We start from the raw sequence: 18,124 nt of genomic DNA, 5'->3' as shown, positions 1-18,124 counted from the left end.
GTGTTATTTTCCTTTTGACTGAAGAACTTCCTTTAACATTCCTCATTGTGTAGGTCTGGTACTGATAAGTTTTTCATGTTCCATGTGTCTGAAATATTCTTAATTTTTTGTACAAGGTATAGAGTTCTAAGTTGCCATCTCTTTCCTTCTTCTCCTTCTTCCTTTTCCTCCTCTTCTCCCTGTCTCCTGCCTCTCTCCTTCCCCCCGGCAATCATAGGATTCACTTTGTTTCCCCTCTCTCAGGGATCACTGTCCTGCACTGACCATGTCCAGTGTCTCAAAACTCCTGCTTAATGTATTTTGTTTATTTTTTTATTGTTTCAAGTGTGAGGGTTAATCTGGTCTGTTACTCCATCTTGTCTGGAAGTGGAAGTGGAAATGTAGTTTTTAGTTAAGCTAGTCTGACAGGGACCATGGATTTGCTTCATCAGTAGGAGCCCTATGAGTAGCATGTTATAAATGAATGGAGAAGTGAAGCCAGCACTATTAGCTTTTCCTGCACAACACTGAAAGTACTGGCTTATTCAAGAGATCTTTGGAATTTTGATACCCTGTTTCACTATTGTGTAATTGCTTTCCTTATTACCAACTGTCCCCAAATATTTGTCTACTGATACTTTGTAATCAGAAACCAAAAATATGTTCTTTAATATAGTAATATTAGATATCTGCCACTGACTAGCTGTGTGATCTTAGGTCTGCCCCTTGACTTCCTGAATCTTTTTTCTTTGTCTCTGAAATAAGTCCTCTGTCATAAATAAATCATTTTCAATCAGGGTTTCCAGATTCTGAAAGGGTAGTGGTAATGAGGGGTTCATGATTTATTTTAAAATATAGTAAATAGTCTAATCCAGTAGTTTACCTAGTGTGTTCCAGGGACCTCTCGGTGTTCCTGAGACCCTTTTAAAGTGCTTTCAGGTTAAAACTATTTTCTTGATACTACTAAAACTTTATTTGCCATTTAAGTATTATTTTCCTGAATGTAATATGGAATTTCTAAATGCTACATGATATATGATGATGTATGCCCTGACAGTTCTTGTGTTTTTAAAATTTCTCAGGTCTGATTTCTCATATGGTAAATATCAGTGGATATGTCCCACATAAAGAAAAGCTTTTTGGTGTTCTCTATTTTTTAAGAGAAAATATTTTTTATTCAAGAGGTCCTGAAACCAAGGGATTCTGAGACCTTGAAAATGGCTGGCCCAATAGAAATTATTCTCTATTTAAGTACATATTCTACTGCCAGATTTCTTGGTGCTGGAGATTTAAAAAAAAAAAAATTAGTGGCTAACATTAAGTCATCTGCTGTCATAGTTCCCAAGTTTAAATCAGTTCTCTACCACTCTCTGACCCTGGGAAAGTTATTTAAATTCTCTAGGATAAAATTTCCTCATCTATGAGATGGAGAAAATATGGTATCAATATATAGTTTAAATTAACTGATATAATACCTGACAGCCCTTGACACAGTGCTAGCATATGGTAGTCATTCAGTAAAAGTTAGCTGTGATGCTTATGATGCCACCAGAGGTGTGCTTATTGACATTTTTGTTTTCTGGGTATCAGCGTTTCATTTTGCCTTAGGGCATTCTTAGCAGCTCTTAATGCAGTATTTCTTCTGCCTTAATGGCACTGCTTATTCTGCTTTGAAGCTGAGCTGGCATGTTACCATATTCTAAACTACACCCAACCCAGGAAGTTTAACTTGGAAGTTGGCAGACTGGCTTGGGCTTCTTTTAAAATATCACGGGTCGTGACAACTTGTCCCTTAAACTAATAGGGAATCTAATATTAGTAATTAAGCCTTTGGAAGCTATAATGTGAAACATATGAGGCTCAGACTTCATACAAAAATTACTCAGTTTATTAAAACATTTTCAGATATTGTCTCTTTCTTCTTCCAAACTGTGAGCTCCTTGAAGGCAAAGACTGTTTTATTCATCCTTGTATTCTGGCACTTAGCACGGTGCCTGATACATTACTGGCAGTAGTACTTACATATACCTATGCATTGTCACACTTCCATATGCACATTTTGACCTCTTTAATTTCATAAGTAACTAGATTAAAATGATATGAAAAGACAGGTAAAAGAAAAAAGAGGTAGTTATAGGGAAGAGGAAAACAAGAAGAAAGTTAAGAGGAGTACAGACAAGAAGATCCCCTCTCAGAAGTGTTGATAAACACACCTGTTGGCATCTACAATAGAATTTAATAGTACGCACTGAAAACATAAGAACTCAAAGCAGACAGGCAGAAAAAAGAGAAAAATCAATTTAAGTTACTGCTATGAATGAAATTGTCACATTGGATTAAGTAGATGATAATTCAGTTTCTGCCACTATTAGCCATGATATCTAAGCAGCACATCTCTCGATCTCTCTTAGGAGGTATATAAAAGAAGACTGGTAGTACTGTGAACTAGTACTGATTATCAAAGAAATGCTGGTCTCCTATTTTTCTCAGTATCTGAAAATTTTATATGATGTGCAAATGTACTTATCTAATCTTATATTTTTGTAAGTATCAGAAAAGTTTGTACTGGGTGCAAATATAGTAAAACAGTATCAATTTAGACTAAATGTCTAAATTACTGTATAATTTTACTTTTAAGGAAATAACTATGTTCTTTTTACTTTTAATTATGTGTATTAGCTAGAAGTATTCTAAGAAATTAATGCCACTTAAATTTCCTTGTCAATTTCATTTAACTGGATATGTAGAATACACATACATCAGAGCCAAGTTTTTCTCTAATAATAGATAGCTATTTGTTTGATTGCAACTTGATGAAGTTGCTGGTTTGTGTTTTATTACCATGTTACATGAAGAATACTGTCCTTAGGCAGTAGAATCATGGTCATGGAGTGAGATGTTTCCACTGAGAAGCATTCAAAACTCATACTAACTGAGGGGACAATAGATTCACCTCTGCTTCTCATACTCACTCTAGGGTGCATGCTTTTCTTAGTAGAATGAAAGAGGGGTGGAACTGTTTTTAGTACATTAATTTTTTTTCTGCTTCCTTTTTAATGAATTCACATAATTTGGTTAGATAAATATATGTATGATATGAGTAAATTATGATATCTAGACATTTGAGTAGCCACAAAAGTCCTGCTTTTAGTGATTAAAAAAAGTTGGTTTGCTCATATTCAAATCTAGTATATGGTTTTCACATTGGTGAATGAGGGCTCCCCGAAGGGGTCACTACTCAGCAGTATGTTGGAGTTACTCAGAGAGAGGCCTTGCTGGTTAGGCAACTGATGGAAAAGGAGATACTTCACGTGCTGATTCTTAAAAGCAAGGAAGTTGACAACATGCAAAAGTGAGTAATGGGTCTTTATTAAAGTGCCGTGAAAAGGGAGGGTAATGTATTTAGAATTTAATTCCTTTGATCTCCATAGCAGTAAAGGCTAATCTAGAAAAGTTTCTTTACATACAGCTTTGAAGTGTTAACATATGGATGGGAAATACAGTGATTCTAAAACTGCAGTTGTAGGATATTTATAGACAAATATAATTTTTTTTATCTTTATTGGAGTATAATTGCTTTACAATGGTGTGTTAGTTTCTGCTTTATAACAAAGCGAATCAGTTATACATATACATATGTTCCCATATCTCTTCCCTCTTGCGTCTCCCTCCCTCCCACCCTCCCTAATAGACAAATATAATTTTTAAAATGCTTTCTTAAATTAAGAAAGAGAAGCTTTGTCAGAAATATTTTAAATGCTTTGTCAAACAAAAAAATTCTAAAGTTAAAAATGAAGGATTGTTCAAAATCCAAGAAAAACTTGCTGAGTTCTTTCCCTAAGCTACTCATTTAGTATTGAAGTCTCTGCTAAGAGGACCAGGCTTAGTTTTCAGAAGCCCATTTGTCATTAAAAAGTCATCTCTAAAAGTTAGGTTTTGTTTATCAGATATTTTCAGAGTAGTTACACCTGCCTCTCATATCTGATGGTGATGCCTTTCTGCTTTTCAAAGGAAGTCCTGACATTTCAGCTGCTACGAACACTGCAAGAAAAACTGTATAGATCAGAAAATAGGGGCACTACCATCCTTTGGTATTACGTAGAAATAAAAATTTCTTTTTTTGCCCTTTCTTTGTTGGAATATCCATATGGTACCTGTGGTCCTCTAGCCAGGTAACCACCATGGGTTTTGAAGATGTAGGAACTGAAGATGGGGACGATGGGTTTGTGTATAACTAATCCTTGTACATTCAGTTGCTATATCTGGATAGCTTCATTGCTGCAGAACAAATCACAAATTCCCTAAGGAAGACTAGATGCCTCATCTGATGCTTTTTCTCTGGTTGAGCCTCAGGTTGAGGTTGGATTTCATTCAGGCTGTTACCCTAAAGATTTTTATCTCTGTGGGAATATATATATATATATATATATATATATATATATATATTTGCAATTTTCATTGCCTAACAACTTAGGTCATTCAGATGTCCCCTTTAGTTTATTGGAATGGAGTTACACAGTTTTTCTCTAGAATTTTTCTCCCCATTTTGTTATAATGAATAATAATTCTTAACTGTAATTGCCAAGTTATTATCATAAACTCCATCTTAAGGAGGGAACTCAACTGCTGGTCCTAATGGTAGAAATTTGCTTCTAGGTTTGTTGGAGCCTCTGTTTGCATTCTCTTTAGGAATTATGTCAACATCACCGAAGATTGCTGCAGTTTATTACCACCTTGGGCAAGGGGAATGTTCTTCAGGAGGAATTGAATGCCTGTACTTGATATCTACTTACCAAAGGAGATTTCCCATTTTGTTTGCTTTTTCTCCATCACAATCCATGGGTTCAAAAAGTTCTCAAAAGCTCTTTTGACTGTCCCTATTATTTTGAGCACCACTAGCCAAATTAGGTGGTTTAAAATTTTTTTTGTTTTTCTATTTTCCTGACTCTATTCCTTTATCACCTATGTTTGAATAAATACACTCTTCATTTTGTGTGGCTCCAGCCTATCATTGAGCCATTCAGTTCACAGTAATTCCAGGGAGGAACCATTATTTTTAGAGAGACAGCATTGCATGATGGGATGGAGTCAGACTGCCTGGGTTTAAATTCCCATCCTGCCACTTACTGTTGTATACCAGGTGAATTATGTAAAATTTCTGTGCCTATTTCCTTATCTATGGCATGGGAATAATAGTTCATGGGGTTGTAAGGATAACGAGTGAAGCCCTTAACTCAAGTTCTGGCAAGTAGTACCATTAAATGTATGCTGATGCTATTATTAATGCAGGCATAGAAAACCTTAAATCAGATATATTGAATGAAGACTGGATTACTCCTAGAAGGAATCGCTGACCCTTCAACTATGACCCTTCAACTTATTTGTTTTCATCTTTAAGGAAATAAGTCTCGGCCAGTGGTTCAGCACCCATATGAACCAGTTAGCAAAAGAACATTGTTTCACTATTATACTTTTAATTCAGATTTACTCTTAAAAATGAGTGGCTTTAGTCATAGGGGCAGGAAGAGGTAGTGTAAGTGACGTGTGATACGTATCACCATGGCTCATTACAGAATCCAAAAGTATGGTCCTAAGTATCCTATCCTATGGTCCTAAGGTATGCAGTGTTGTTTTAATCATGAACTAATAATTATTGTGTCTGTGAGTCAGATTCTAAAAATCAGCATCAGCCAACACTGTTGCCATGGCTCTAAGAGCCTATACAACACTGGGCATTAAGACAGGATACTGGCAACAAACTAAAATATCTTACTTCTGTCAAATTTTGCTGTATCAACACCTGGTGTAATGACTACAGTTTTAATTACAGAACCAGATGAACTAAGGAGCCTAATGAAGATTAACTCATTTAACAAATATGTCTTGAACATTTATTATGGTGAAGGATTGCCTTTGCACCCAGGTCAGACTGTTTCAGATAAGAATGTAGCTACATAAGGGTTAATGAACTAATAAGGAAATGTAATGCTGATTGCTTTGTTTTTTGCCAACTGGAAAGTGCATCACAAATTAGATACAGCTTGTAAGTGGACTTTGGAAGCTTTCTTTCAGAAGTTTGGGGTTGTCTATGGAGAACTTTCTGATTCTGTAAGAGATTTTTTTCCCTAAACAATAATACATTTCTATTCTAGAGAATAGTTTAGTAATATCTAGTAAATTTAAAGTTGTGTATGCTCTGTAAGCCGGTGACGTTACTCCTAGGTATTAACCCCTAAAAAGTTTCGTGTAACTTCTCATATGTGTACAGAGAGACACATTACTAAAGTGTTTATAGCAGCCTTGTTTGTAATAGTGGAAGAGCTGAATGTCATCAAAAGGGGGCTGGGTAGATAAATTGTGGTATTTTTATAAATAGAACATTATACGGTAGTGACATGTATATACCAGTGTTAACACTTTTCCAACATATATCAGCCTTACATATTGACTGTTAAGTGAGTATAGAAAAAAGTATACTATTTAGATAACATTTTAAAACATGCAGAGTGGTGCTTTGTTTAGTTAGAGAATATGCATATTTAATAAAAGTATTAAGTAATGCATGAAAATGATTTTTAAAAGAATAAGTTTAAGATAGTGTTTACTTCTGAGGGGAATTTGGGAGAATTCCATAGGGTTTTAAACTATACTGGCAATGTTTTATTTCTTGAGTTGTGGATACATGGCTGTTTATTACATACATTTTTTTATTACATACATTTTTATATGTTCGAACTATTTTAGAAACATTTAAAAATTGGAAGAAAATGTGTCAGAGTATTGTTTGCATTTCAGTTGAGGTAAAATGGGAGTCTTTTTTTTCTTACATAGTTGATGCTGTTTCTTTACATTTCCAATTTTCTACAATGAGGGTATGTTATTTCAATCATATTAAAGGAAAAAACTGAGAAACTATATTTTTCAGAAAAACAATAAATGGTTTTCATAGAAATTTTAGGAGATAATAGGCAAGTAAGATAAAAAATTGTAAACTTGTTACAATTTTCTAGTCTTTTTCCTATAAACTTTATAGAGGTTAAATATTATTATACTCTGTACCAATTAATTTTTGTTCTAATTTTTCCCACCTAATATTATAAAATAAATGCTTAACATATAGGACTGGTATTTTAGAAATTATTTTAAAATATACTATTGTACCGAATGTAAGAACATTGCTTTGCTCAGTGGCTGGTATCGTATCATGTCTTCTTACAGTTATTTATTGCTTCTTAATGCATGGGTTTTAATAAACTTATGTTATTCCTAGGTTTGATTTATTTGAATTGATTTCACGAATATCAGCAAATATTTTTAAATATTTATTGAGCAGTTTTATGTTCAGTCTTAATCTATTGACGTACAGTAGTAGAAGATAAAAGGTTTAAAATATATAAAATCTAAGGTTCTTTTGCAACAGAACCCATTTTATCTTTCTTTTATCTAATTTTCCCTGGTTGCATATAGTGTGTGAACAGGATAGGGGAATTATGGTTTAAAAATGTGAGCTCTGTAAGACTTAATGAGGTACTTGTGGTGCAGAAGAAGAAATAATAGCGGCTAATATTATTTTTCTGTATACCAGGCCACATGACTTACAAGATAATATAGGCTAGTTCTTCTCCAACTTTAGTTAGAGAATATGAATATGAATGAACTCCCTAAAGCTCTTCTCAAAATACGTGTTCTGATTTTTTAGGTCTAGGACGCACTCAGACAAGTGTAAAGTCAGTATGTTTGTTTAGGAGTAAGCTAAACTAACAGGTTTCACCAATTTTGCCCACTCGCCTCTAGCAACCACCAGTCTATTCTCTGTATCTGTGAACTCCGGTTGTTTGTTTTAAGATTCCACGTTATCAGTGAAATCATTAGGTATTTGTCTTTCTCTGACTTACTTCACTTAGCATAATGCCCTCAAGGACCATCCATGTTGTTGAAAATGGCAAAATTTCCTTCCTTTTATATGGCTGAATAGTATTCCATTGTATATGTATATGCATACATACACACCACATTTTCTTCATCCATCCATCCCATCCATCCATCCATCCATCCATCCATCCATCCATCCATCCATCCATCCATCCATGGACACTTAGGTTGCTTCCATGTCTTGGCTATTGTATATAATGCTGCAGTGAACATGGAGGTGCATGTATCTTTTCAAGTTAGTGTTTTCATTTCCTTCAGGTAAATACCCAGAAGTGGAATTGTAGGATCATATGTTAGTTTTATTTTTAATTTTTTTGAGGAACCTCCATACTGTTTTCCATAGTGGCTGCACCAGTTTACAATCCCATCACCAGTGCACAAGGGTTCCCTTTTCCCCACATCCTTGCCAACACTTGTTATTTCTTGTCTTCAACCATTATAACAGGTGTGAGGTGATAACCTCATTGTGGGTTTGATTTGCATTTCCCCAATAATTAGTGATGTTGAGCACTTTTTCATGTCCCTGTTGGCCATCTGTATTCTTTCACATCCTCTGCCCATTTTTTAATAGATTGCTTGTGGATTTGGGGTTTATTTTTATTTTTTTTTTTTACAGTTTAGCTGTATGAGTTCTTTATATGATATTAACCCCTTATCAGATATATGATGTGCCAGTATTTGCTCCCACTTTATAGGTTGCCTTTTCATTTTGTTGACGGTTTCCTTTGCTTTGTGCAGAAGCTTTTTAGTTTGATATAGTTTCACCACTTGTTTATTTTTGCTTTTAGTGTCAAACCCCCAAAATTATCACCAAAACCAGTGTCAAGGAGCTTACCACCTATGCTTTCTTCTATGAGTTTTATAGTCTCAGGTCTTATGTTCAAGTCTTTAATCCATTTTGAGTTAGTTTTGTAATCTTTTAATAAACCTTTTATATGTGTAGTCAGGATGTTAGTTTAGGAATAAACTAAACTAACAGGTTTTCTTCAACATTTTATATATGCTGCACTACATTTTATAGTACAGTTTTTAAGGTAGTTAAAAAATACAATTGTTATAAAATACAATCTCTAGTTTTTTATTATTATATACAGTAAACAAAATTGGTCTGCCAGATTACCTTAAACCATTGCCAAAAGCTTGTTCTCTTTGTTTACCTTTGTGTTGTTTGATAACAAACCATTCTTGGTCCAACATCAGTCCACAAACTGTACTTTGAGAAGGACTGACAGAGAGTATCATAAATTTATTAGAAAGGAAGGACGTGTTAAAGAATCCGTGAGTGATTTTAAGTTATGTGATTTAAAACATGTTCAGTATTGTTTTGTAAACACTCCTGCGAATTCTAATTAGAAGACAAAAGAATTAGTGAAGATTTTTAATCATGTGCAGTTCTAAAGTAACACGAGAAACGCACTTTTTTTATCCTTTGCCTCATGACTTATTTTTCTCCTTTAGAAAATACATGGAATTTTTTTTTAAAAAACTATATATTAACATGACCTTTTAATATAGCTTTTGCAGCCAAATGTAAAGTCAGTATGTTTGTTTAGGAGTAAACTAAACTCACAGCAAGGTTTCCTCCAAGTTTTCTGTATAGTACACTGTATTTCATAGTATAATTTTTTAAGATAGATAATTTTCTAATTGAGTTTACTTTTCACTATTTTAAATTCTTGTTCTAAATGGATCATCAGTTCCTGAACTGGAAGGAACTTACTAGCCTCTGTAAGTTTTGCCAGTTAATGGGAAGAAGGCAAAAATCTTTATATTAGAAACCATCAAAAAATATTATGTTTCTTGTCTGAATTTAGTGTCTAATTTTGGGGAGAACCAGATAATACTTGGGGTAAAATTTTTTTAAATTAAGTGTTGTTTTCCTGTGTTCTTCCAAACATCAGTCCTTCTGGTACTGCTTATCCATAACCTTACAAACTGAAGTTGCAGCATTATTATTGATTTACATTTTTATCCTTGAATTTTATATAGAAAATAGTTACAGTATAAATGGGTTAATAATTTTGAAATAAAATAATTTATTTTACTTCCTTTTGTACTTGTAGTAGAAGAATGTTTTTACTTTTTATGTATCATGTGTTAATGGATTTATGATTTTGATGTGGTCATTGCTGGAGAAATTAACATTGAAAATCTGTAAGGAGGATTGTAGATGAATTCCAAAGACATACTCTTCTTGTAAGTTTTTATTTAAACATAAAGAGGATATAGAATTGAACACTCTAGAAGATGGAGACCTATAATATAGAAAATGTCTGCCAGAATTAAGTCTGATTGCATCTAACAGATGACATTAGCAGTTACTTGGATAAATTTGTGAATATGGTTGGCTCAACTTAGAACTGAATCTGAGTGAACTTTTTTAGATGATCCTTTGGAATCTCATGTTTAAAAGTATTTTTATGCACTTGTACTAAGCAGTATTTCATGTATCCATCATGTTTTCTGAGCATCCCTTCCACCTCTAAAAGATTTTGATTCTTCCTGTCCTCCCACCCATGGTAATTCAAGACTTGCTCTTCAGTCTGGGGTTATAGTAATTCTGCGAAACCACTTCTTAGTGTTCATAAATAAAAAGTTATCTATAGAGGTTGTTCATCCTCTCAAGAAAAACTTAAGCTCTTAGGTGTATACAGAGTTCTGTGCTGGTCTTTTTTGGAATGATAAAAAGGAATGAAACATTGTTGCCTTTTAGGACCTTGTGGATCTCCATGACAAAACCCAGATCTATCAAGAAAATTTATTATGTTTTAGCACCTGACCTATTTAAGGATAACAGAACCTTGACATATTGAATATTAAGTTGCTTTTTCATATGTAGACCTGATTCATTAATGCAGAGCATTGTTCATTTTTCATTCATTCATTAACAGATTTTACTAGTCACATACTATGTGCTTGTTAACATACTTGTCACTAGTGATAAGAGTAATGAGTGATATAGACACAGTCCCTGCTTTCAGGTAACAAACTATTGTGATTAGATCAACTCACTTGTCTTTTTCATAGGTGTATTTATTTATTTATTTATTTATTTATTTATATTTTTGGCTGCGTTGGGTCTTCATTGCTGCGTGCAGGCTTTCTCTAGTTGCGGCAAGCCGGGGCTCCTCTTCATTGCGGTGCACGTACTTTTCATTGTGGTGGCTTCTCTTGTTGCGGAGCACAGGCTCTAGGCCCGCGGGCTTCAGTAGTTGTAGTACGTGGGCTCAGTAGTTGTGGCTCATGGGCTCTAGAGCGCAGGCTCAGTAGTTGTGGAGCACGGGCTTAGTTGCTCTGCCACATGTGGGATCTCCCCGGACCAGGTATCAAACCCGTGTCCCCTGCATTGGCAGGCGGATTCTTACTTAACCGCTGCGCCACCAGGGAAGTCCCTCATCGGTGTATTTAACTGAAAGAGACACTTTAAAGAATTTGTTTAAAAGCTATAACTTTATTTATCTAGACATTTATTTTGCTAATCTGTCATAGGTAAATAAAGAAATACAATAAGGACACTTTTTTTTCTCTTTTAAACTTCATTTGTTATTTCTACGTATTTTTATTTTCGTTTTACTTCTCTTTTAAGTGTGACCACTCATTTATATTAGGCCTCATTCAGAGCTTTCTGGCAGCTTGTGGCTATTGGCTGACTCTCTACTAGCTTTGACCACTTTGAAGCTATAGGACTTCACTTTTTGGTGTGAAATCTGTGGCTCTTTGAATACCAAAAATCTGTGGTTGTTTGTTCAGTCCCGTTAGATAAGCTAGCGCCTTATTAACTTTCTTTCTGCTAGTTATTGGGTGTTCTATGGAAATATTAATTGAACCTTTATATCTGAAGCCCTGCAGCATTTTAAGGATTTAGCAGCTGAAACCTCCCATCCATCTGTCATTTGTTCTGAGGATTTGAGAAAAAGAGACATGGTGCCTGACTTTTCAGAATTTGTAAGACATAACAGTCTCTGAGATGATAGTAATGGCTAGGATATATTGTGTGCTTACTATTTGCCAGGTACTTTTCCAATTGCTACTACATACAATAACTCATTTAGTCCTTACAACAACCTGTGAGATAAATATTGTATTATTATTATTATCCCTGTTTTACAGATAAGGAAACTGAGGCAAGAAATGTTCCTTTGCTTCAAGTCACACAGCTAGTATGTGGCAAAGATGGAGTTCAGGCCTGCCAGTCTGGCTCCAAAAATTCCACATTTATCCACTATACTGTACTGTGCAATTATAATAGATAATTATGGTATAATTTAAATGGATAATTAAATAGGTAATTTCAGTAAGTGTGAGCAGTGACATGATGGAAATGCCTGCTGCTATGGGAGCTCAGAGTGAGTTCACCCAATTTGGTAGGGTCAGGGAAAGTGTTTCTGAGAAAGTAAATCTTTATTGAAAGAGCCTTTCTCCCCATCCCTTTTTAGCTATTGAAAAGAATTGTAAAGAATATTTTAAAATAGAATTAGACAGTGGTTTTCAAACAAAGAAATAGCCACATAGGTTAGAAAAAACATGTCTTTTCTCAACTTGGGAGCGTTCTCTGGTGATTACGCCATATTTATTGGTTGGGTGAAATAAATTTTTTAAAAGCTATTTAAAGAATTAGGCAACAAAAAAAGTTACTGTAATTTTGAGGAGACAAACAAGAGGAGAGCACTATTATGTAAATAATACTAGGTGCTTTTGTTTTGTTTTGTTTTTGATAGAACAAAAGATTGGATTGATAATGTGCAGTGTAAATTACTTTTAAAATGGTAACAGCTTTGATTGATTAGAGTCTGTTGTCATATTGTAGCAAGGATTAAAGTTTCTAAATTCTGTACTGTAAAATGAACATAGAGAAAAGTATGAAATACATTTTATAGAACATATTTCATAATATCAAAGCTTTTATGAAGTGTTATGTATTCATAGGTGGGAGTATTTAAGAATTGCAAATTAAATTGTCATTTAGAATTAAATATAGAATTGAACAGTTTTTGTAAACTGTGTATCAACTGATTTTATCAGTTATAAAATCACTGATAAAAAAAGCACTTTTGAGTACTTTCCATTTTTATTGTAAGACAAGAACAGTAATTTTTTAGGGTTATTTGGAAATACTTTTGTGCTTAGCAGCATACTTTGGCTAAAAAGCTACTGTGATAGATGAATCTGATAGTATTGCTCTGTCCTTCATAATGTAGTGTTTATCATCTCTCATGTGTGAAAATCTCATTTTTATTAGCAGCTATTTTCATGGTGAAACCATTTTCCAGAATTCAGGATCTTAATAAGGAGCTCCAGGGGATCAGGTTTGACTCCTTTTATTACCATGGTAATGCTTTATCAGTTTAAACTATGCACCATGATAGTTCTGTATTTAATGATCTCATTGGTTTACTTCCTTTTTTTTAAAAAGCCAGCTGTACACTTTATTTTTTTTATTGTTTATTTTTATTTTTTTATTTTTGGCCATGCTGCATGCAGAATCTCAGTTCCCCGACCAGGGATCAAACCTGTGCCCACTGCAGTGGAAGCTCGGAGTCCTAACTACTGGACCGTCAGGGAATTCCTGGTTTACTTTCTTTATATTCCAGAATTGAAATAGCATTCACTTATCAATACCGCTGAATGATCTCCTTGGGCTTCATTTTAACAATTGCTTGCTTGGCTTTTGTTCCTTTCTTGTTACTCCAACCCCTCCCTCAGGCCAATCACCTCCTGCTCATTTTCTCCTGCCATTTGTTACTCTAGCTAGTCATTGCATTATTCTGCTTCCTTCCTTGCTCTTCTGTCAACTCCATTCTGCATTATGCCTTTTTGCCTTTCCGACTTATGGACATCTATGCTCTTTGCTTAACTTAACTGTATGTGGTACTTAAGGGGTCTGCTGTTTAAACTCTGGTTTAGCCAACCCATTTCTTTCATTCAGGCTCTATTTGACATCTGTCTTCTACTTAAAACTAAATGGATGAATACTTACCTGCATATATAAAAACATTTTGTTATTCTAATTGCTTTAGATTGTTTGTTAACGGTGGTATTTCTCCCTAATTTATACTTACCTGATACTTCTGGTGTTTTAATGTGGTTCTGGTTGGGGGGAAGCGGAGAACTCAGCTATCACCTATGTAGACTTGAGTTTTTCCTTTCCATATATGAAAAAGATTTTTATTTCCAGATTGTCTAGGTTCTTGCTGCTAGAAGTGTGGTGCATGGGCCAGTAGCATCACCATCACCTGTTGGTTAGAAATGCAGAGTCTTAGGCCCCACTCAAGACCTTATGCTTCTTAATCTGAATTTTAACAAAATCTCTAGTCAATGGATATGAACACTGAAGGTTGCAAAACACTGTTGTGTAGGTATCATCTCGCTAGTTGACACAATTAACATGCTGACTGATAAATACCTGTGTACTTTTCTGAGCTGATCTTATTTAAATGTTTATAAATTATTTTGTAACTATTCATCCTGGTCCATCAAAAGTTATATTCTGGGTGGGTATCACTTCTATTATGAGGAAGCAGTGATAAGAATAATCTCAAACAATAGCCAGTCCCAGTTTTTTAAGTGAGGTTTTGTCACACATTAGATCTGAAACTATGACAAACTTTGTTTGTTTGTTTGGCTGCGTCGGGTCTTAGTTGTGGCATGCAGGATCTTCGTTGCGGCGTGCAGGATCTTTCGTGGTGGCGTGAGGGCTCTTCCTTGTGGTGTGCAGGCTTCTCTCTAGTTGTGGTGCATGGGCTCTCTAGTTGTATCACGTGGGCTCCACAGCGCACAGCCTCAGTAGTTGTGGCACGTGGGCTCAGTAGTTATGGTGAGGGCTTAGTTGTCGCGCGGCATGTGGGATCTTAGTTCCCTGAGCAGAGATCGAACCCATGCCACCTGCATTGGAAGGCGGATTCTTAACCACTGGACCACCAGGGAAGTCCCTGAAACTATGACAAACATTTTTGAGTCCAGTTTCATTGTTCCATCCTCCAGCATCAGTTTGCATCTGTGGATGAAGAACTGTTCCTCTCTTATCTTTTAGTCTGTGGCTTTTCAAAAGAATTTTGTGCACTTTGAGGTGTGGGAAAAAATACTCAAATTTCTATTTAATTTTTATCTTACATGAACGAAATTATGACTTACTGAAATTTGTTATATTGGTTAATAGTATATGTATATAATTTACGAGTAAATAGATATGGAGGGCCCATATTCAAATCTTGCTTGTATGTGATGACACAGGTTTATAGATTCCTCTGTGGTACAATATGACAATCCCAGATTTTATTATTGGACTAGGAAATAATCTTGTAGTAAATTCTATACTGTACATTGCTGTATGTGGTTGCAAATGGATAAGAGATAGTACTTACTATTATTCGTGTATGGTTCATAGAAAAATAATTCTGTTTTCTGAGCACATATTAATAGGGGATTAGAGATAGATCTTCTCTGTGCTTACTGTGATATATGTTATATGTGAAGTTAATTCACTGTGTGTGTACAGTTATTTGATGATACCCTGAAACTTAGATTTATTTGTATTATTATTTATATTATTATATAATATTTATATTATTTATTTATATACTTGCGCTTTAGGAAATAGTTTAAAATGTTTTTAATGTTTTTATTTTCATAGTCATGAAAGAAAAAAGTTCTTATTGCACTTCAAGGAGGAAGAGAATTGAGAACATGCAAAATTAATCTTTTATTATCCTTTAACATTCAAATAAAGTGTGAACAACATGGCTGACCTACAAATGCATTTATGTTTGCATTTTTCAAGAGCAATACTGTTGTTTAATAATGATAAACAATATTTCAGTGAGGTTTTTTTGTAGGTTTCAACGTCTTCTTTTGACTCTATGCCTAAGAATGGCAGTGGGAGGGAGTGGCAGAGAGAAACACCCAGATGAATGTGAGCTAGTAGGATGTCACTTAGCACCTCAAGGGTGTTCAATTTTAAGCAACAGAGGTAAACTCCAAGGAGTGACTTTAGCTGGGAGCCATTCTATTTTGTATATAGCTCTTGCTGCGTGTGGCTGTGACAGACAGGACTATGGTTGTGGTTACCAGAGGACACCCTTGTGGTCATAACCAAGTTGTGTCACCAAGATTCTTCTTGAGTGTCTGTCACATGTGTATCAGTGATTCTAAAAGTAGATAAAAATGAAACAAAGATTCATTTGGGAGTTAGCACTCCCAGCAGATTAGTTTTAAAACAGAACAGCAGAAGGTGTTGTGACATGCATCCCCAAGCAATTGTAATGATTTGACAGTTATTTAGCCCTCAATTCCTAGCCCTTTGGTTGAACTGACAGCATGCCTGCAAAGATAGTGAGGCCTGTTTCAGCCCCATTAATGTCTTCTTGAATGTTAGCCTGCAGTCTGGGTAATGATAAATGTTCGCTGATTGATGATTTTATAGTGCCAGTGGATTCTGGGTGGTTTCTGTAAGCCAGGGCAGTCAGTTTTTGTTCTTGTTTGGGCCTCTTGTAAGATTTTCTGATCTTTACTAAAATCGTTTTAAGTTGGCAAAAGGGTGGGTACCACCTCAGTTTTAATTAACTAGGGGTTCAAAGCCTTGTTTAGAAACTATATGATTTTAGAGGTGATGCTGTATTTAGCATGTATAAGAGTCTGAGAACCAGAACAGCTTTTATCCACTGAGCTTTTTGTAACACTTATTGTATTTGTGAACTTTCATGTCTTTTAGGCTCCTTCACTTTTAAAAAACATGTTTTAAGTTATAAGGATAAATTTAATAACAGCTATTGTGAAATAATAACATTAGCTTTATTGTTTTCATGGTGTTTGCAATTTCATTTTTTAGATTCTTAAGAATTTAAATTAACTATCTTTGTGTTTTCTTTTTTACATGGCTCAGTTTCTGTAGGAGTATATCTTGTTATACTAGTATTAAAAGGAGTATAAGCAGATCTTCTTTTGCTAAATATTTGTTTGCCATTTAGGAAAGGATTCATTTCTAGTATATTGATTGTCGATTTTTTAAAATATTTTAAGTAAATCTTATAATTGCCCAACCCTTTATTGATAGGGTATGGAGGCAGAGAAAGGAGGATACAGATAAACATTTTCCTAATTTATTGTAACTCAGAAATATATTTTCTTAGTTCATCCTTTTAGAACTTTACTTTTGTCTGTAAAGAAATTGTAGGGCTAATTTTTTTTTTAATCTATAAAGAAATTTTTTGACTTTAATATCTTAAAAGGAATAAAAGCAGCACTTCTGTTTAGTTTTTCAAGTAATGAACCAGAAACTTGGTTAGGAATGACCATTTGTAAGTCTGTATATTAATTAGATGAGTGTCATTATGCTCAATTAGCACGACTGCCAAATAATCTCTTTAATACTCCGGTCTTTTTTTTTTTTTCTCTAGGGTTTTACAGACAGCCCTCATTACAGTGATCACTTGAATGACAGTCGATTAGGGGCCCATGAAGGCTTGTCCCCAACACCTTTCATGAACTCAAATCTAATGGGTAAGTTGGTAATTTCTCTGCGAGTAGTCTTCACAGAGCCTCTTTGGTCAGAGACATTTTTTATCTCCTTATCCAGGATGGACACCTAAGTATGTAGAAGAAAGTTTCTAAGTTTCTAGGGGCATCTGGGCTTTCTTTGTTCAGCTAAGTTTGAGGGGCAAGCGTTCAGAAATGTGGTTCCTTCTATTAGAGCATTATTGTCATTGCTATCAAAAAGGAAGCAGCAGTGTTTTATCTGTTAGTTGTGGCAGTGTCTGTGCCATCAAGCATTATGTTTTCTGCTTTCTGGGCAGGGAAGCATTTCAGAGACATTTGTTTGTAATTTACTATTTGTCTTAACAGTTGTATATATGTGGTAATTAAAAATATGACAGCAGTGATTTTAGGCAAATTTTACTCATTTTGGGCAGTATTTCTTTTGACACTGTTTGATCAAAACATTAATAATATATTTAAGTGTTGCAGCATTTGTTTTAAGCACTTGGGTTCTTATTGGGGATTTAAAAATTTTTCTTCTGCTGTAGTAAAGTTGTACTTTGAACGACATTACCTACCACCTAAACCTGATTATTATTTTTGGCAAAACCTTTAAGGTTAGCCATTCTCTATATCTCCCCCTACTCACTGCAAACCAGCCCTCCCTTCCTCTCTCCCCCTGCCCTCTCACTTTCTCATATCAAAGTTTATAGCTATTCAATCTGAAATGATAAGCCCCCAA

At 34.7% G+C, this 18,124-nt stretch overlaps 1 protein-coding gene across 11 annotated transcripts in view; it reads left to right on the top strand.

Moving 5' to 3' along the window:
• TCF12 (transcription factor 12) overlaps window positions 1–18,124 on the top strand; it is a 391,021-nt gene that overhangs the window by 167,240 nt on the left and 205,657 nt on the right. For all 11 annotated transcript variants that reach the window (XM_033436994.2, XM_033436999.2, XM_033436993.2 and 8 more), the window contains one exon: window positions 17,304–17,406. In XM_033436994.2, coding sequence (XP_033292885.1) covers window positions 17,304–17,406 — 103 coding nt within the window. The remainder of the gene's footprint in view (window positions 1–17,303; window positions 17,407–18,124) is intronic.

Source organism: Orcinus orca, chromosome 2 (genome assembly GCF_937001465.1).
Source record: "Orcinus orca chromosome 2, mOrcOrc1.1, whole genome shotgun sequence".
In the NCBI taxonomy this organism is placed as follows: domain Eukaryota; kingdom Metazoa; phylum Chordata; class Mammalia; order Artiodactyla; family Delphinidae; genus Orcinus; species Orcinus orca.
Note: the sequence above shows the minus strand (reverse complement) of the source record. Positions and strands in the feature narration are given on the sequence as shown.